At 39.8% G+C, this 21,264-nt stretch overlaps 1 protein-coding gene across 1 annotated transcript in view; it reads right to left on the bottom strand.

The window, feature by feature from the left end:
- LOC106089791 (uncharacterized) overlaps positions 1 to 20,972 on the bottom strand; it is a 41,985-nt gene extending 21,013 nt beyond the window's left edge. Inside the window, exon 1 of the mRNA XM_059362730.1 lies at positions 20,328 to 20,972. Within this exon, the coding sequence (XP_059218713.1) occupies positions 20,328 to 20,472 (145 nt within the window). The 5' untranslated portion in view covers positions 20,473 to 20,972. The remainder of the gene's footprint in view (positions 1 to 20,327) is intronic.
- Positions 20,973 to 21,264: the final 292 nt, after the last annotated feature.

Here is a 21,264-nt window from a genome sequence, read left to right as displayed (position 1 = left end):
CATATTGGCATGGTCGAAAAATGTTTACCCTTTGGTGGGTGTTTTGGGGAATGCATAGTCCTACATTTGGATATCAATTTTGTACTGTACTTCCAAATACCTTTATTTGAGCCCTATTTTGCGATGGTCAGTAAAAAATTGCAGTTTGTGGGGTATTTTGGGAAAGGGGTAGGTAGACCAAGAGAAACTTGTCCCGAAAGTTGGTATCAATTCTTTCTCTACCCCCTAATTATTTTCATTAAAGCCCCTTATTAACATGGTTGGTAAATATGCCCGATTTAGGGGTGTTTTGGGTAGTGGGTGGTCCCCCAAAGACTAAGCCCGGAAAATATATCAGCAACTATTCATATATATTTGTGCGCCATATTACCATTGGCCTCAAAATTGGATATAAAATTCGTTTTCTAATCTCAAATACCATTCACTTAAACCCCTTATTGAAAAAGCCAGCAAATACGTCCGGTTTGGGGTATTGGTCCTAAAAACTATATGTATCGAGCTCCACTGTCTTGAAGACCCAAATTGTCTTGGTGAGTAAATATGTTCCACTTCAGGGTTGTTATGGTGGTGGGACGTCCCCTAGACAGTTGGTCCCGAATGTTGATGTCAGATTCATGGTGTACTCCCAAATACCCTTCATTTAAGGTCCATTTTTCCATAGTCAGGAAACATGACCGGTTTGGGTGGTGTTTTGGGGGATGGGGTGGCCACTGAGAGACTTGGCTACTCTTAAATAGCTCTTAATTGAGCCTCATATTGCAATGGTCTGCAAATATTGTAGTTCCTATTTGGGTGGTGTTATGGGGGTGGGGTGGCCCTATAGACAATTTTCCCGAACATTGATATCAGATTTGTGCTTTACTACCAAAGACCTTTCATTTGAGCCCCATATTGCTATGGTCGTAAATTTGTCTTCTGTGGAGGATGTTCTCGGGGATGGGTGGCCCCTTAAACACTTGGTCCCACATCTGGATATCAGATTCGTATTCTACACTCAAATAACTTTTATTTAAGTCCCATATTGCCATGGTCAGTAAATAAGTCCTGTTTGGGAGGTGTTTTGGGGAAAAATGCAAATTTAGCCCATAAACATTCCAATAAGGAACAGGGGCACACTTCTCACATATCAATGAGTGCAGTCCGATTCAAATTTTAAGCTCAATGATAAGGGGTCTCCTTTTTATAACCGAGTCCGAACGGCGTGCCGCAGTGCAAGACCTCTTTGGAAAGAAGTTTTACACGGCATAGTACCGCACAAATGTTGCCAGCATTAGGAGGGGACAACCACCGCTGAAAATTTTTTCTAATGGTCTCGCCAGGATTCGAACTCAGGACATGCTATCCTCTGCACTACGGTGGCCTCCGACCATTTTGATATCTGAGAACCAAAAATTCGATTTTATTTATAATTATATAAAATTTCAATTTCCAAACACACGTGGTTCATATACGTACATTAATATAACTACCCGTTCCTGATTTGGCTTAAATTTGGTCATATGAAGCGATCCATGAATTTGACTTCTTTAACCGATATACAAAAGCAAATTTACATATGAATACTCCATTAAGGAACCGGGGCAAACTTCTGATATGAGGCCTCCTTTTTAAGACAAGTCCGAACGGCATGACGCTTAGCGACACCACTTGTTAAGGAAGTTTTAACATGGCAAGATACCTCACAAATGTCGCTAGCATTTGTAAAGGGATAACTAACGTTGACAATTTTTTTCTTATGTTGACACCGGGATATGAATCCAGGCGTTTGGCGTCATAGGCGGAAATGCTAACCTCTGCGCCACGGTAGCCTCCTAGACCAACCACATTTATTAGATTTCGTATAAATGTATGAAAATAATCACAAAATTGCCAAAAAATTTATTTCTTAAATATAAGGGAAATATGAAGTAAAGCAAGTAAAAGCGTGCTTATACCCCCTCACCAGGAATCGCACTTGTCAAGTTCATTGTCCGATACTCTTTATAACAAACAAAGGATAATGAATAAGAATTGCTATATAATTGGAGATATATCAGGTTTTGGAATGATTCGGAATATTCTTAGTTTGGACGTTGAAGACCATAGAAGAAGTCATTGTACAAAATTTCAACCAAATCGGATAAGAATGGCGCCCTATATAGGCTAAATAAGTAAAACCAGGAAATCGGTTTATATGGGAGTTTTAACAGGTTATGGACCGATTTGGACTTACTTTACTTTGCTTTAAATGGCTATGAGAGAATATTTGTTCCACTAGCCGAACGTGGAATAGCGTTCCAAGCGCCTCGATCTTCTGCGCTCATTCTAAAATCCCTGACACCATGATTCGAGGTGTCTCCCACCTCTTGATCTTTCCATCGGGCTTTTGTTCTTCCCGGTTTGCGTGTACCACCGTGTTTGCCTTCAAAAGACTTCTTTGCTGGAGCTTCTTCATCCATTCTGACAACATGACCCAGCCAATGCAGCCGTTGTATTTTGATGCGTGCAATACGTCATACAGCTCATACAGATCGTGGTTCATACGTCGCCAATATTCTCCATTAACGCAAACTGGTCCATATATTTTACGAAGAATCTTTCTCTCACTGCCTCATCTGCTTTCACAAGTACCCATGTGTATTAGTGTCTTGTATAGTGTAATCATCGTCTGTCGAGAGTTATCCTTGTTTCTAAACTGCTTACTTAGTCCGAAGTAGCATCTGTTTGCCAGTATTATTCTTCGCTTAATCTCGAAACTGGTGTCATTCGTTCGGTTACGGCGGTGCCGAGGTAGATAAAGTTACTGACTGTCTCAAAAATGTGGTCCCCAACTTTCTCCAATTTTTTTTTATCTGCTCGGTTGTGTAAGGCTTTTGGGAGTTGAAACTATCCATTTCGTCTTATCTCCATTTACTGCCAGACCCATTTTCACTGACTCTCTTTCGATTCTTTCAAAGGCTGCAGTTACTACTTCCGGTGACCGACCTATGATATCGACGCCGTCGGTATAGGCAAGTAGCATGTGTTCTCTTGTGATTAGTTCGCCATATCTATTCACATCTGCATGTCGTATAATCTTCTCCAACAGGATATTAAAAAGATCACACGATAGGCTGTCTCCTTGTCTGAAACCTCATTTGGTATTAAATAGTTCGGAGAAACTCCTTCCTATTGTTACCGAGGAGCGCGTATCAGCACGTGTCATCCTGCAGAGTCATATTAATTTTGGAGGGATACCAAACTCAGACATGACTTGAAATACCTTTGAACGCAAAGGAGTATCGAAGGCGGCTTTGTAGTCAACAAAGAGATGGTAGGTGTTGATTTGTCCTTCTCGGGTCTTTTCCAGGATTTGGCGCAGTGTGAATATCGGGTCCAAGGTGAATTTAGCAGATCTAAAGGCGCATTAATTGGACCCAATTATATCATTGACTATAGGTTTTAATCTTTCACACTGTACACGCTAGAGTATCTTGTATGCGATGGGGAGGAGAGTTATTCCTCTGTAGTTGGCACATTCCGTCTTGTCTCCTTTCTTGTGTACGGAACATAGTATTCTGAGGTTCCAATCATCGGGTATGAGTTCTTCTAGCCAAATTGCGCAGGCAAACTGGCTAGAAGAACTCATTCCCGGTCTTAAATAGTTCAGCGGGTAACCCGTCGGCTTCTGCTGCCTTGTTGGTCTTTAGTCGGGTCTCTGCCACTTGGACCTCTTTCTGACTAGGAGGTAAACATTCTATACCATCATCAGGGATTGGTTCTGCGGTATCCTCTTCGCCGCCAACCTCGGACACTAGCAGTTGGGTAAAATGTTCTTTCCATATCCTCAGCACGCTATCTGTGTCAGGTACCAGATATATTTCTTTGTCTCTGCAGGAGGATGTGCCTGCACCAAAGCCATCGGTTTGATGTTTAATTCTTTGGTAGAATTTCCCAGAGCGATTTTAATATCATGAGCGAGGCAGCGGTCATATTCTCTCTCTAGGCAATCGTAGAGAATATCCTTGGTCTGCTCGTCTTTGTCTTCCGTCGGGGCATGGGCACAAATAAGGCTGATGTTGAAGAATTTGGCTAACCTCTCATCCACCGGAGTAAAGCTGGAGACAAGGAGTTTCAGTCTCCAACTAACCACAAATCCACAGCCAAATTCATGCCTCGTGTTATGGCAGCTATAGTATAGTTCGTCACCGTTTTGTGTTGTAGTGTCGCCATTCTCCGTCCATCTCACTTCCTAAAAGGCGGTAACATCTGCCTTGTACTTCTCTAATACGTCCGCCAGCGCGTATACTGCACCTTCTCTATAAAGAGTGAGGACATTGCAGTTGCAGATCCGCAAATCATGGTCCTTTTTTCGTTTGCGTGAGTCATGAACGTTGGGGGGGGATCCGTTTTTATTACTTAGTTCCTTTGTTTCTCATAGTAGTTCTTATCTTGGGTTGCCCAAAAAGTAATTGCGAATTTTTTAAAAGAAAGTAAATGCATTTTTAATAAAACTTAGAATGAACTTTAACCAAATATACTTTTTTTACAATTTTTTTCTAAAGCAAGCTAAAAGTAACAGCTGATAACTGACAGAAGAAAGAATGCAATTACAGAGTCACAACCTGTGAAAAAATTTGTCAGCGCCGACTATATGAAAAATCCGCAATTACTTTTTGGGGAAACCCAATAGTTTTCCAGGGGCGGGTTATTGGCCCAGTGCACCAACCGTATGGGTTTTGTGGGATTGCACATGTATCCCTCGTTGTGCCTAGCCGTTTGCTCCAAGATCCGACGCTAGCCTCACAGCCGTCCCTAACCATTGGCCATTGGTTATTTGGTTATTTGAAGGCGCCAATAATTTCCCTTGTCATCTCGAGTATCATTGGCTCTCAGTATTTAATTAGGAGCCAGTGCCACATGACTCCTCACTGAGACTCTCCTTTCGAAAATCGCTGACTGCCCGAGGCCGCATTTGCAGCTACTCCGCAAATATACTACACATCGTCCGAATCGGTCACATATATTTAAGGTTATAGAATAAGTCGTGGTACAAAATTTCAGCCAGAATTGTGCCATGTAAAGTCTCAAGAAGTCAAGATCCACGATCGGTTTGTATGGGAGCTATATCAGTTTAAAAATACATTTGGACCCTTCTTGGCATAAGGGTTGGAAGTCAAAATAAAATACTTCATGTAAAATGTCAGCTAAATCGGATAAGAATTAGGCCTTCTAGAGTCTTACGAAATCAAGATCAAGGATCGGTTTATATGGAGGTATATCTTTTTAATCATATTGTGCTAACAGTTGTTGGAAGTCATAAAAAATACATCTTTTAAAAATTTCAGACAAATCGGATAAGAATTGTGCCCTCCAGAGGCTCACGAAGTTAAGATCAAGGATCGGTGTATATGGCAGCTATATCAAAACATAGACCGATATAGCCCATTTACAATCCCAACCGACCTACACTTAAAGGAAGTATTCGTGCGAAATTTCAAGCGCCTAGCTTTATCCCTTCGAAAGTTAGCATGCTTCGACAGACGGACGGACAGGGCTAAATTTACTCTGAATTTCAAGACAATTAAGAATATATACAATTTGTTGGATGTCAGATTAAAATCTCGATGTGCTACAAACAAACTCTCCACCACCCTATGGTGGAAAGTATAAAAATGATGTTCGCCTTAGCAGGCAAAAAAAAAAAATTGAAAAAATAAAATTCGGCGGAGCCCAGTCGGGATTCGAACATGGGCACTCAGAGCAACAGAAAGAGAGAGAGAGCTATTACCGTTGTCTAGCATTTAAAGCTATAGCCACAATATACGAAAGTTGCACAGACATATGTGTATCCCATGGGAGTCATTGTAGTTGTGTGGACCTAAAATCTGTCACTATAGCAGAACAGTATTGGATAAAGAATCCTGCACCATAGGATGGGGGTATACTAGTTTCGTCATTCTGATGGAGGGTATATAAGATTCGGCCCGGCCGAACTTAGGACGATATAAGTTCATCCCGCCAAAGTACGGCTTTTGACGCCTTCACAATCATAACAAGTAAAAGAGTGCTTTCGATCGGGCCGAATCTTGGCAACCTACCAACATGGATTCTGCAAAATGTGTACACAAAGGATTTGGGCCGTACATGACGCGATTGTTAGAAGTCGTAATAGAAAACTACGCATAAAATTTCAGCCCCGTCGGATAAAAATTGAGGCATCCAGGAGATAGATATGTCAAATCAGGAGATAGGTTTATATAGGAGCTATACCAGGTTATACACGGAAATGGCGAATACTTGTCACAAATGTTGGTCAAAGTCATAAAAGAACCCTACGTGCAAAATGTTAGCTCAATTGGATGACAACTGCGGCTTTTAGGGGCTCAAGTTGTCAAATCGGATGATCGGTTTATATGGGAGCTATATCAGGTTGTAGACCGATTCAGACCATATTTGAGACGATTGTTGGTAGTCAATAACGATGCAATGGGTTCAAAATTTCAACCCAATCGGTTAATGAAGCTGCATAAGTCACATCGAAGGACCACTTGACATGGGAGCTTTATCCAAATCTGAGCCGATGTGGTCATTTACAATCCTCCAGTGACCTACATCAATAAGAAGTATCTGTGCAAAATTTCGTGCAGCTAGCTCTGCGCTTTCGACCGCTATCGTGATTTACACAGACGTACGGACACTAGGACGGATATGGCTTAATCGACTTAGAATGTCAAGACGATCAAGAATATATGTACTTTATGGGGTCGCAGGTCAATATTTCGAGGTGTTACAAACGGAATGACTAGATTATCATACCAAGAAATCGAAACGCGTCATACTATGGGTGATTTTGTGGTATCTTCTGGCTTTTCTTCTCCATTGCAGAAAAAATTCGTTGATCATTACTCACGTCTCGAAAGAGAAATAAAATGGGAATTACGAAATTACAAATGATATATATCGAATTTGCAATATGCAATCCAACACACAATTAACAATTGTGTTTAAATTCTGTTCAGATGAAATGTTTGTATTATGTGAAGCTAAATAGATAACTACTAGCAGAGACAAGTTTTCCTAATACATATTTGGAAAAAAATCTAATTTAATTTATTTATATTCGCGTGCACTAACAGTTGTATTATGAATATAAATAATTTCAGCAAATTGATAAAAACAATATTTCATTGTGCAACATGTACATGTGGAGCCATATTCCTAGAAGATGCATATCAACTATACAACAGAAACGCTATACAAAACTTCCGATTTATTGCCTTGCTTGCCCCTTTTTTATACCCACCACCGACGGATGGGGGTATATTCATTTTGTCATTCCGTTTGCAACACATCGAAATATCCATTTCCGACCCTATAAAGTATATATATTCTTGATCAGCGTAAAAATCTAAGACGATCTAGACATGTCCGTCCGTCTGTCCGTCTATCTGTTGAAATCACGCTACAGTCTTCAAAAATAGAGATATTGAGCTGAAATTTTGCACAGGTTCTTTTTTTGTCCATAAGCAGGTTAAGTTCGAAGATGGGCTATATCGGACTATATCTTGATATAGCCCCCATATAGACCGATCCGCCGATTTAGGGTCTTAGGCCAATAAAGGCCACATTTATTATCCGATTTTGCTGAAATTTGGGACAGTGAGTTGTGTTAGGCCCTTCGATATCCTCCGTCAATTTTGCCCAGATCGGTCCAGATTTGGATATAGCTGCCATAGAGACCGATACTCCAATTTAGGATCTTAGGCCCATAAAAGCCACATTTATTATCGGATTTTGTCTTAGGCCCTTCGACGTCTTCCGTCAATATGGCTTAGATCGGTTTAGATTTTGATATAGCTGCCATATAGACCGATCCTGCGATTTAGGGTCTTAGGCCCATAAAAGCCACATTTATTATCGGATTTTGCTGAAATTTGGGACAGTGAGTTGTCTTAGACCCTTCGACGTCCTCCGTCAATACGGCTGAGATCGGTTCAGATTTGGATATACCTACCATATAGACCGATCTCTCGGTTTTAGGTTTTGGGGCCATAAAAAACACATTTATTGTCCGATGTTGCCGAAAATTGGGACAAAGAGTTAAGTTAAGCCCCTCCACATATTTCTACAATTTGGTCTAGATCGGTCCAGATTTGGATATAGCTGCCTTATAGACCGATCGCTCCATTTATGGTTTTGGGGCCATAAAAGGCGTATTTATTGTCCGATGTTGCCGAAATTTGGGACAAAGAGTTAAGTTAAGCCCCTCCACATATTTCTGCAATTTGGTCTAGATCGATCAAGATTTGCATATAGCTGCCATATAAACCGATCTCTCGATTTAAAGTCTTGCCCCCTTAAAAGGGGGCCGATTGCACTGAAATTTGACACACTGACTTATGTTATGCTTTTCGACATCCGTGTTCAGATTGGTTTATTTTTAGATATAACTACTTAAAAGACAATATTTTGTTATATACAATTGAACAATAACTTTTACTTATTATTATCTGGTCCAAATCGGAACATAGCTGCTATGGGGCATAAAGTATGAATTTTGCACCGGATTTTGAGGAAAGGTGGTTCACATATATATCCGAGGTGGTGGGTATCCAAAGTTCGGCCCGGCCGAACTTAACGCCTTTTTACTTGTTTAACTTCAGTTTAATTAAAAATATGTATGAATAAATATTTGCCAAGTATTTAAAGTCATTTAGATGGTCACGCACACATTTATCACCCATGTCTGTTAATAACTGTCACTCTTAATTGTTAGCGATGTTCTTACGCGATGGTGGCAAAAAAAATAGGAAGATCATACAATAATACAGCTTTAACAAGTAAAAAAGGCCACCACCTCTTGTATATATGTAAATGCAATTTCGTTACAATCCGGGGAAAACTGAATAACTTAAGCACCCAAATTCGGCGCGGACATTGAGTGGTCTAATATATATGTCACTATTCAATTTTGTAGAATCAAATATTGGTCTTTTTGGCAGATATATCCAATATAAACCGATCTGAACCATATTAAGGTCGGATATCGTGAGGCTCAGAAAAACTCTCTGTTTCAAATTTCAATCGGGAAATCGGGTTGTAAATAAAGCTTTTATGGGCTTCAGTCCCCTTTTCGGCAGATCGGTCTATATGGAAGCTATATCTAAATATAGTCCGATTTGAACCATATTTTGGTCGGGTATCAGGAGGCTAAAAATAACGCACTGTTGCGAAATTGGTTAAAAAATAGAGCTTTTATGGCCTTCAGACCCTTTATCGGGAGATCGGTGTATCTAAATATAGTCCGATCTGTACCATATTTAGGCCGAGTGTTGGGAGGCTTAAAACTGCGCACTATTCCAAATTTCAGCGAAATCGGTTAAAAACGAATGCTTTTATGGGCTTCAGACCCTTTATCAGGAGATCGGTCTATATAAAGGCTATATCTAAATATAGTCCGATCTGAACCATATTTGGGTCAGATGCTTAAAATAACCCACTGTTGCAAATTTCAGCGAAATTGGGTAATAAATAAAGCTTTTATGGTCTTCAGACCCTTTATCGGGAGATCGGTCTATATGGCAGCTATATCTTAATATGGACCTATCTTATCCATATATAGGTCAGTTGTCGGGAAGCCTTATACTACTCACTGTTTCAAATTTCAGCAAAATAGTATGAAAAATAAAGTTTTTATGGGCATTAGACCCTAAATCAGTCTATATAGCAGCTATATCCAAATATGGTCCGATTTGGCCCGTTCAAGAATTTAACCAGCGTGCATCAAAAAGACGTATCTGTGCCAATTTTCAGCTCACTATCTTAATTTTTGAAGGCTCTAGAGTGATTACAACAGACGGACGGACAGACGGACAGCCACACGGACATCGTTAAGAGTTTTACGACGATCCGAAATATATATACTTTTTAGAGTCGGAAATCGATATTTCGATGTGTTGCAAACGGAATGACTAAATGAATAGGGGGTATATTCATCCTACGGTGGTGGGTATAAAAATGTACGAAGATCATGCAATAATACAGATATAAAAAGTCGTTGACTCCAATCCTGGCAAATTAATTTGCAAAACGAAAGCCCATGAATTGAGCGAAAGTAAGTAAAAGTGTGCTTAGTTCAGCCGGGACGTATCTTGGGAACCCACCACCAAGCATTCTGCTAAAAATGTATACAAAATAAATTTAGTTGATGGACATAATTTTATTCTACATACCAAACTTCAGTCAAACCAGCAAAAATTAAAGCTTCTAGGAACCGAACAAGGATGATCGAAAGGCCGGTTTACATGGGAGCTATATCAGGTTATAGACTGAGGTTATAGACACAGTTGTTGGAAGTCGTAACAGAACACCGCATGCGAAATTTCAGTCAAATCGGTCAAAAATTGGGGCTTGTAATGGTTCAAGAAGTTAAATCGGGAGATCGGTTTATATGGGAGCTATATCAGGTTCTTGACCGATTTGGCACAGTTGTTGAAAGCCATAACAAAACACTACATACTTACTTTCAGCCAAATCGGACAAAAGTTGCCGTATGTTTGGGCTCAAAAAGTCAATCCGGTAGATCGGTTTATATGGGAGCTATATCAGGTTACAGACCGATTTGAACCGTACTTGGCACAGTTGTTGGTAGTCAAAATACTACATGCTAAATTTCAGTCAAATCGAACAAAAAATGCGGCTTCCAGGGCTCAAGAAGTCAAATCGGGAGATCGGTTTATATGGGATCTATTGGGTTGCCCAAAAAGTAATTGCGGATTTTTTAAAAGAAAGTAAATGCATTTTTACTTTTTTTACACTTTTTTTCTAAAGCAAGCTAAAAGTAACAGCTGATAACTGACAGAAGAAAGAATGCAATTACAGAGTCACAAGCTGTAAAAAAATTTGTCAACGCCGACTATATGAAAAATCCGCAATTACTTTTTGGGCAATATATCAGGTTCTCAACAGATTTGGACTGTACTTTGCACAGTTGTTGGAAGTCACAACAGAACACTATGTGCAACATTTCTGCCAAGTCGGACAAAAAGTGCGGCTTGTAATTCTTTTTTTTTTTTCAATTATATTCCACTGTGCGTCGGTACCATTTATCACCTGCTGAAAACAGCGGCTCTCGTCTTGGATCTTATAAAGTGTATACATACTTGATCGTCTTCATATTATGAGTCGATCTATCCATGTCCGTCCATCTGTGAGTAACACAATAGCTGTCGAACGAGTTTTATGTCTGATTTGGTTGGAAATTGGAATTTGGTTGGTGGTACGTTAATACCACCTGGGTAGCTCCTGGTAGTATCCGTAAAAGGCTAAAATGGGCCACGAAGTTCACCTCTAGAAACATAAAATATGGGTTGGGGTTTAAATTAAATTAATTTGTAATTTATTTATTTACACCCGCACAACAAGAATATAAAATTCTTATAATTAAAGTGCGGGTAATATCTCCAACAATTGTACATAGCAAACACTTAAAACTAAGAATCTATAGCTATACAATACATCACAGATTTTGAATGAATAACTTACTAACGGAAAAAACTAACAATTGTGGCTTTGTAGATTTGAATTTAAAAGAAAAAAAAAAACAAAAGTGAATTTATCAATTAAAGAGGAATTAGTAGACTTAGTTGATCCGAAAAAAAAGAAATTAAGGTAAGTATAGAAGAATAAAAATAAATATATAAATGAGTCTTAACATTCATCAACTTAATGCAGTAAAATGTTTCCAAAGTCTGGTTTTAAATGTTGCCGAGTTACTGAGTAATTGCAGATCGTTAGGAAGAGAATTCCAGAGACGTACAGCGAATATGAACAAATGCCATTCAGAAACAAGCCTCCGATACATTTTGGGAATGATTTTTTTACCTCTAGTAGATCTGGCGAAATCAATAAATCCATACGTGTAGATCAGTTTATGCAGGAAAGTAAGCGATCTTAGGAACAACAATTGCTGTAAGGAGACGCCATACAGAGATAAACAGTATTCAGAGATGGAATCGCGCCGTCTCAAGCGAAATACATAACGAGTAACGCTATTAAAAAAGGTGTTTAGCTTACGTCTACTTACCGAGTCGCAATTAGCAAACAACTCACAGCCGTAGAGAATGCCAGGAACAAGATAAGTCTTTGCCAAGAGAGACCTAACCCGCAGCGGAGTAACCGACTGAGTGGCCCAGAGAGCACGCAATTTTGAATATCCCTGACCAACGACAGAGTCGATATGATTACTCCAAGTCAGAGTGCTGTTAATAACAACGCCCAAGTTCTTTGCATGAGGAACGATTTCCAATCTAGAGTCGTTTGTCGGTTTGTAGCCCATTACTCAGAAAATTTGAAGAAATTACTGTGATAAAATGAAGAAGTTTAAAAACAGATGCGCCTTAGGTTGACGACCGCCGCAAACGTTTTAAGAACCATAACATGGGTATCTGAACCTAGAATGTCCTTGCTCTTTATAGAGAGGGTGAATTATACACACTGATGGTTCGAGAAGAGCTCCAGAACAACACCGAGTGGTTACGGCCTATATTATAGCTGACATGAAACGAGGCATTAATTTGACTATGTATTTGTGGTTAGTCGAAGACTGAAACACATTGTCTTCAGGTTTACACAGGTGGAAGAAAGGCTAGCCACAATCCACATAAAGGCCAAATTCTTCAACATCAACCTTTTTTGCGCCAATGCCCCGACGGAAGACAACGACGAACATACCAAGGTTTTTTTTCTTTGAGCGCCTAGGAAGAGAATATGACCGTTGTCCCTCCCATGATATTAAAATCGTTCCGGGAGATTTAAATGCGAAGATAGGTAAGGAATATATCTTTGGCCCAACAGTTGAAAAGTCACCCTGCCACATGTCTGTCATTCGAACCAATACGAGAAACCAAATAGATCATATTGTGATAGATCGATCCGAGAGGCGTACATCAATTCGGATCATTACCTTGTTACAGCAAAGGTTCGCACACGTCTTAGTGTGGCGAGAAATGTACGATCTAACATTGCTGACTCGGCTGACCCAATTGCTTGAATAAAACACTCCCTGTCCCAATAGCATAGCAGCGCAATGGCAAACCATTGTTCATACCATAGGGAGAGCCACAATATCGGAAATTGGGCACCAAAAGTCGATTCCAAAGAACCCTTGGTACAACCAGGAGTGCCAAAAAGCTACTGAAGCTAAGAATGTGGCAGGCAGGGCACATTACAGTCATTAGCAACGCGTCCGGGGAAAGAGAGGTAACGGGAGAAAAGGAGAGACGAGAAACGTCTCTTCCGCAGGAAGAAAAAGTAAATGGTAAGACGTGAGTGTGAGCTAATCTAGATGTTCAGAAGCTAGAATGTAGTTCGAAAATATTACGAAAAAATTGAACATCAAGCCGATGGTTTTTATACAGGCATATCCTCTTGCAGAGACAAAGAAGGAAATCTGGGAACTGATACAGATAGTGTACTGAGGATATGGAAAGAACTCTTTTCCCAGCTGCTGTCATCCGATGATGGTGGCCATGAATATACCGCAAATAAATCCCTGATGATGGTATAAAATGTGTACCACCTAGTCAAAACGAGGTCTTCGTAGCAGTAACCCGGCTAAAAACCAACAAGGCAGAAAGAGCCTATGGATTGATGGCTGCACTGTTTAAGACCGGAGGCGACACGATAATAAGGCGTATGCATCATATAGCCTGAGCATTTTGACTAAAAGAACGTAGGACCGATGCTTGGAGTCTCAGTCCTATACCAGAAATGGCACAAGACAGTATGTGCAAACTACAGAGGAATAAATCTCCTCCCCATTATAGTATAAAGTCAACGAAATAATTGGTCTCTATCAGTGTAACTTAAATCCTGGTAAATTCACTATAGATCAGGTATTTACACTGCGCCAAATCCTGGAAAAGACCTGAGAAGGACAAATCAACATCTACAATCTTTTCGTTGACTACGAAGCCGCCTTCGACATCCCTAAAGGTTCAAAGGTATTTCCATGTCTGAGTTTGGTATCCCTGCAAAGCTGATAATACTTGCAGGATGACGGTTGCTGATACACTGCCCTCAATACGAATAGGAAAAAATCTCTCCGCACCATTTGATACCAAACGAGGTTTTTAGTCAGGGAGACAGCTATCTCTTTAATATCCTGCTTGAGAAGATTCCACGAGATGCAGGTGTGAATAGGTATGGCACACTACAACATATGCTACTCGCCTATGCCGATGACATCGATATTATCGATCGGTCACCGGAAGAAGTAATTGCAGCCTTTGGAAGTATCGATAGAGAATCAATAAAAATGGGTTTGGCAGTACATGAAATAAAACGAACGATGATACTGGCTAACCGATTCTACTTTGGATTGAGCAAGCAGCTGAGGAGCAAAGCCACCTCTCGACAGGCGAAAATTACACTATACAAGACACTCATACTACTGATACTGCTGTATGGCTCTGAAGCATGGATACGAAAGCAGATGGGGTAGTACTTGTACTTGAGGTAGTACAACGGTTGCGTTGTCTATGTCATGTTGTTAGAATGGATGAAGAAGCCTCAGCAAAGAAGTCTTTTGGAGGCCATCACGGTGGTACACACAAGCCGAGACAACCAATAGCCCAATGAAAGGATCAAGTGGTGGAAGACATTTCAAAACTTGGTGTCAGAGATTTTGGAAGGAGCGCAGAAGATCCAGGTGCTTGGAACGAAATTCTACGTTCGGCTAATGGAACAAATGTTTTGCCATAGCCGATTTAAGTAAGTAAATATAGGTTTAAGTGGCAATCTCATCAGACTCACCCAGACTACAGGAGAAGGAACCATCCAACCGTTGAACCATCCAGAATATTTCCATCCGCTAGTTCAGACAAATTCTCAAAGAAATGAGAACCTAATGGAGAACTTCCACTGCCTGCTAGTGCGCGACACACACACAACAGATGTTCCCTCCCTCCGTTCTCAAAGCTTCTTCAGAAGTCGTTTCATGCAACATTCTGTCTTTCAGCATGTTTCCCAATCAGACAGTGACTTGTCATGGCGCACACAATAATTGAGACGTCTGTACTAACTATCGACAGCAAAGCGGTAGACCTATTCGAGGCTAGATTACAAATGCAAATTTGCCCATGAGCATTCCATTAAGGAAACGGGGCAAACTTCTCACACATCAATAAGTGTTGTCCGATTCAATTTCAAGCTCAATGATAAGGGGCCTGATATAGCCGGGTCCAAGCGGCGTGCCGCAGTGCAACACTTTTTTGTAGAGAAGTTTTTACATGGCATGGTACCTCACAAATTTTGCCAGCATTAGGAGGAAAAAATCATCGATGAAAATTTTTCCGATGATATCGCCAGGATTCGAACCCAGACTTTCAGCGTCGTAGGAGGACATACTAACCTCTGCTCTATGGTGACCTCCAGTCGACTCCAGATTAGGCCACATAATTTTGGAGTGTTCGCTCCCTCAGCTGATAGAAAAACGAAGTTGAAAATTCATGCATCATGAAATATTGTTTACAAGCGTGGATGATTTTGTGAACACGCGTTGTTGTTTCATGCACCGATCATTGTGAACATCATACCGACAAAATGTTTATGTATTCCAACCATAAGTTTAAGAACATTGTATGTACATATCTGAATATGGTGCAATGAGGTAAATCTTTTGTAAAACAGAGCTTTAATATTTAACAGCAAACAACAACTTTTTACAATCTTTTAAAAAACTGTGCACTAGACGTTCTTAGAATGTGAACGGGTGTGGACGTTTCATTCACAGAAATTGTTGATGGTTTATGAACATTTGCGTTTCATATGATTACATCTGTGTGTTGATTTACTTTTATTAACAAATGTGGTCAATTTGTCAACGCTGTGTTTGATATGTTCTATGGGATTCGTTGCACGGACCCCACTAACCTCAGAGCCAACGAGCTGAATCTGCAAATGAACAGGGCAGTCAAGCGGAATTTGTGGCTGAAACACTTGGAACAAGGTAACTAAGGTACCGGTTTGGGAAAGCTGTGGTTTACTGTTAAATCACTGTCGAACCCCGGTAGACGGGATGACAGGACCTCAGTCATTTTTAGCGACGTAACCGTGAGTGATCCGAGGAGATGCACCAGTTTGTCTACCCGTCAATTTATTGTGCATCCCGGAACTGGTAGGGCTAGGAGGAGAGCCATTCGTCGTATGCGTGGTCTCCGAGCCAATAGACAGCCATCACAATTTGCCGTGGACGAAGTTACGAATGTCATCCTTGGCGCCAATTCATCTTAGGCGTTGGGCCTCGACGGAATCTCTACAATGATGCTGAAGAATCTGGATCTAACTAGAGTTAAGTACCTTACAACTGTCCTCAATCTGTCTTTGAACACTCTTAGAATACCTGATGCAGAAAATTGAACCGAGTGATCCCGCTACTGAAGCCTGGAAAGGACCCGAGCAAGAGAGAGTCGTACCGACCGATCTCCCTTCTCTCACCAGTAGCCAAGACGCTTGAGGAACAACTCCTCCCGAGCCTCGTTGGAGAATTCCCATTTGCCGAGCATCAGCACAGATTTCGAAGACAGCAAAGTACAAAAACTGCTTTGCATGCCATCACCGCACATATATGCCGTGACTTCAATCAGCCCAGGGTGATCCTATGGAGGGATTCAGATCGTGAGAAGACGAGGCTATTACTGAGGGAAAGTAATAAGTAGGCAGCATAGCTTTTGGTGTCATAACGAGACACATAAGACTACGAGCTCACTTATGCAAAATCGGTGGGGCAAGTGATAGCATGAGAAAGGCATGTGGGGAAGATGATTAGACGTTGGTGCATTTCCTATATCATTGCCCGGCTTTCGCGGCTAACAGCCATCGGTACTTAGGTAGAGACATGATATTAGACATGAACCAACTTAGGGGCGGGGTATGGAAAACAATTTAGGATTTTGTAAGTAGCACAGAATTCCTAACATAAAATTTTCTTTTGCATGATTACTTGTGGCATGGGGCAGATTAATATCTGCACCCTCTTTTCAGCCTAACCTAACCTATATTTAAAGACAATATTCGATGAAATTTTCTCTAACAACAAAACAAATTAAATGTTTTAAAGACTAAATTATAACCAATTTTTTTAAAGATAAAATTTGAATGAATTTTTTTTTGGAAACAAAATTTAAAATTTTAAAAACAATGAATTTTTTCCAGAGACAAAATTCCAAGAATTTTTTTAAGACAATATTTCAATGAAATCTTTCTAGATCTAAAATTTTAAGGACAAAATTTAAGGACAAAAATTGAATGACATTTCTGCTAAAAACTAACATTCAATGAAATCTTTCTAAAGACAAAATTACAAATAAATTTTTTTAAGACTAAATTTTAATGAATTCCTTTTTTGTACCCTCCACCATAGGAAGGGGGTTTACTAATTTCGTCATTCTGTTTGTAACTCTTCAAAATATTCGTCTAAGGCCTCATAAAATATATATTCTTGATCGTCATGACATTTTAAGTAGATCTAGCCATGTCAGTCCGTCTGTCTGTCGAAAGCCAACTTTCGAGGAGTAGAGCCAGCCTGCTTGAAATTTTGCACAAATACTTCTTATTAATGTAGGTCGGTTGGGATTCTAAATGGACTATATCGGTCCATGTTTTGATATAGCTGCCTTATAAACCGATCTTGGATATTGACTTCTTGAGCCACTAGAGGGCGCAATTTTTATCCGATTTGGCTGAAATTTTGCATGAGGAGTTTTATTATTACTTTCAATAACTGTCTTGAGTATGGTTGAAATCGGTCCATAACCTAATATAGCTGTCATATAAACTTAACTGGGTTTTTGATATCTTGAGCCTCTAGAGGGCGCAATTCCTATCCGATTTGGTTGAAATTTCGCATGACGTGTTGACTTATGACTTCCAACAACTGTGCTATGTATGGTTGAATTCGATCCATAACCTGATATAGCTGCCATATAAACCGATCTGGGATCTTGGCTTCTTGAGCCTCCAGAGGGCGTAATTATAATCCGATTTGGCTGAAATTTAGTACAACGTCTTCTCCTATGATCTTCAACATATGTATCAAATATGGTCTGAATCGGTCTATAGCTTGATATAGCTCCCATATAAACCGATCTCTTTTTGTTACATCTTGAGCCCATAAAGGCTCAATTTTACACAATGACTTCCACTATGGTCTCTAACATTCAATTCAATTATCAATTATCAAATTTCTTTTCTTTTATCCTTTGTTTGCCTAAAATGAGATATCGGGAAAAGAACTCGACAAATCCGAACTATGGTGGAGGGTATATAAGATTCGGCCCGGCCGAACTTAGCACGCTTTTACTTGTTTTTATACCCTCCACCACAGGATGGGGGTATACTAATTTCATCATTCGGTTTGTAACAACTCGAAATGTGCGTCTGAAACTCCTTAAAGTATATATATTCTTGATAGTCATGTAATTTTAAGTCGATCTAGCAATGCCCGTCTGTCTGTCCTTCTGCCTCTCCGACCGTCTGTCTGTCGAAAGCACGCTAACTTTCGAAGGAGTGAAGCTGGCCGCTTGAAGTTTTGCACAAATACTTTTTGTTAGTGTAGGTCAGTTGGGATTGTAAATGGGCCAAATCGGTCCATGTTTTGATATAGCTGCCTTATAAACTGATCTTCGGTCTTGACTTCTTGAGCCTCTAGAGGGCGCAATTCTTGTCCGATTGGAATGAAATTTTGTACGTGGTGTTTTGGGTGTCACTTCCAACAACTGTGCTTAGTATGATTCAAATCGGTTCATAATCTAGCATAGCTGTCATATAAACCGATCTTGGATCTAGAGCACGCAATTCTCATCCAATTTGGCTGTAATTGCATCGGTTGTTTTGTTATGACTTCCAATAACTGTGCTAAGTATAGCGAAAATCGGTACATAAGCTGATAAATCGATCTGGGTTCTTGACTTCTTGGTTCACATCGGTTCATTTTTTTTATATATCTGCCATATAAACCGATCTTGGGTCTTGACTTCTCGAGCCTCTAGAGGGCGCAATTCTCTTCCGATTTGACTGAAATTTTGCACGTAGTGTTTTGATATCACTTATAACAACTGCGCAAAATATGGTTCAAATCGGTTCATGTTTTGATATATCTGCCATTTAAACCGATCTTGGGTCTTTACTTCTCGAGCCTCTAGACGGCGCAATTCTCTTCCGATTCGACTGAAATTTTGCATGAGGTGTTTTGTTATGACTCCCAACAACTGTGTTAAGTAAGGCGCACATCGGTAAATAACCTGATATAGCTGCCATATAAACCGATCTGGGATCTTGACTTCTTGAGCCTCTAGAGGGCGCAATTCTCATCCGATTTGGAAGAAATTTTGTACAACGGCTTCTCTCATGACGTTAAACATACGTGTCCAATATGTTCTGAATCGATCTATAGCTTGATACAGCTCCTTTATAAACCGATCTCCCGATTTTGCTTCTTGAGCCCCTACAAAGCGCAATTCTTATCCGAATGAATTGAAATAAGACTTCTACAATGTTCAGCATTCATTTGTGGTCCGAATCAGACTATATTTTGATACAGCTCCAATAGCACAACAGTTCTTATTCAATATTCTTTGTTTGCCTAAAAAGAGATACCGCTCATAGAACTCGCCAAATGCGATCCATGGTGGAGGGTATATGAAATTCGTCCCGGCCCAACTTAGCGCTCTTATTTTTTTTTAATTAATTTTTTTATTTAGTTGAAACATTTTTTTCTATTTTGCCCGGAATTGGAGTCGAGGTAATTTCTTCGACTTCGACTACGGGAAAAATTGCTAAACTCTGAATCCGCAGCCCTGTCCTCCACTGGCAAGGATAAGAAGTTCCACTGTAGGTTTTTATTTCTTTGAGGATTTATCTCAATTAAGTGATACGAAGACTTGCAAGTTATACGAGCTTGTAAAGTGATCTGTCTATATCGGGTGATATTATATTGAGCCCCTCGGTGGTGGTTTGTAGCCAAAGTTTAGCTTTAAGAACTTAATGGGGTTTTTCAATAATTAAATGTTTACCTAAGGCAAGTTTTATTGAAATCGCCATTTCACCACAAGCCAAATGAAAACTCTAAGAATTACCATTTAAAGGAAAATTTTAAAAAATATATATCTAAAAGTTCTCAGACTAGAAAACAGCTCTTGTATACTTAAATTCTTTGGCCAAAATGCCTGGTACTTTGTAACCTGCGTAGGAGGGAGCGGATATTAATTTGCAAATAAATCTTCATATGCAAGTCATGACTAAACACCGCCTAATTCATGTTTCAAATGTCAAAAGGAGAAAAATGTCAAATGGCTAGCTGTACTTACTTATGGGTCCCGGAGTAGGTGGTGGTGGAAGGTTAGATTTTCCAAATGTGGTTAAGGCTGTTGAACTAACACCGAAGAGTACAATGAAAACTCCAAAGAGCATGGTCAAACTACCACATTGGGTAAAACGCTTTAACGGCTGCATTTTGTTAACCCACAATTAACGCACTGCTCCAAATGGTAAATTTCAAAAAATGTAAGTCCTTATGATAAGACTTTTGAAAAATTCGCACTATTTTTTTCTTGGTTTTTGTTAGAATTTCTGTTAATTTTCAGAATTTATTTCTAATTTGTTTGTTTTTTTTTCACTGCAATCACTTTACACCGTTATGCTTTTCACTTTGGCCTTTTCTTAATCCTTCAGATATTTTTCTTTATTTTTGTGTTTCCGTCCCACAGTTCTAGTCCTTGTCTGAGTCTGAGTCTATGCCAAAATTCACTTATCCGATTTTAGGTTTCACTTTAAAATTGATTTGTTGTTTTTGTTTTTTTTTTCTATTTTTCCAGAGTAGATTTTCTTCTTTTTCTGTTGTAATCTTTTTTTTTTGGTTTTTGTTGGAGGAGTACAGGAGAGCTAGCGCAGCAATAGCAACAACGACCCTCTTGCTTGAACGTTTTAATAGTAAGTGAATAATATTCCAATAGTTTCAAAGCTTAAGTTTAGCTTGTGATTGTGAGCGAGTATACATTTGTTCGGTGTACGTTGTTCGTTTATTGTCGCTGCGCGATTTAGCTGTTCTTGTAGTACTCGAATTATTTTAATGATGCGTCCTCTTGGAAGAGGCCTTAGCTTAAATGAAAGCAAGCACAGCAACAACAATGGAGTCATTGTAAGCGGCAGCAGCAGCAGCAACAGCAAAAAGCAACAACTTGATGCCTAAAAGTAGGCAAATAATAAACACTCGAACAACACATATGACTAACTAGCTAACACTAA

The sequence above is a fragment of the Stomoxys calcitrans genome, chromosome 2 (genome assembly GCF_963082655.1).
Source record: "Stomoxys calcitrans chromosome 2, idStoCalc2.1, whole genome shotgun sequence".
NCBI classification, from domain to species: Eukaryota; Metazoa; Arthropoda; class Insecta; order Diptera; family Muscidae; genus Stomoxys; species Stomoxys calcitrans.
The sequence above is the reverse complement of the archived record's forward strand: the minus strand, read 5'-3'. Positions and strand labels throughout refer to the sequence as shown.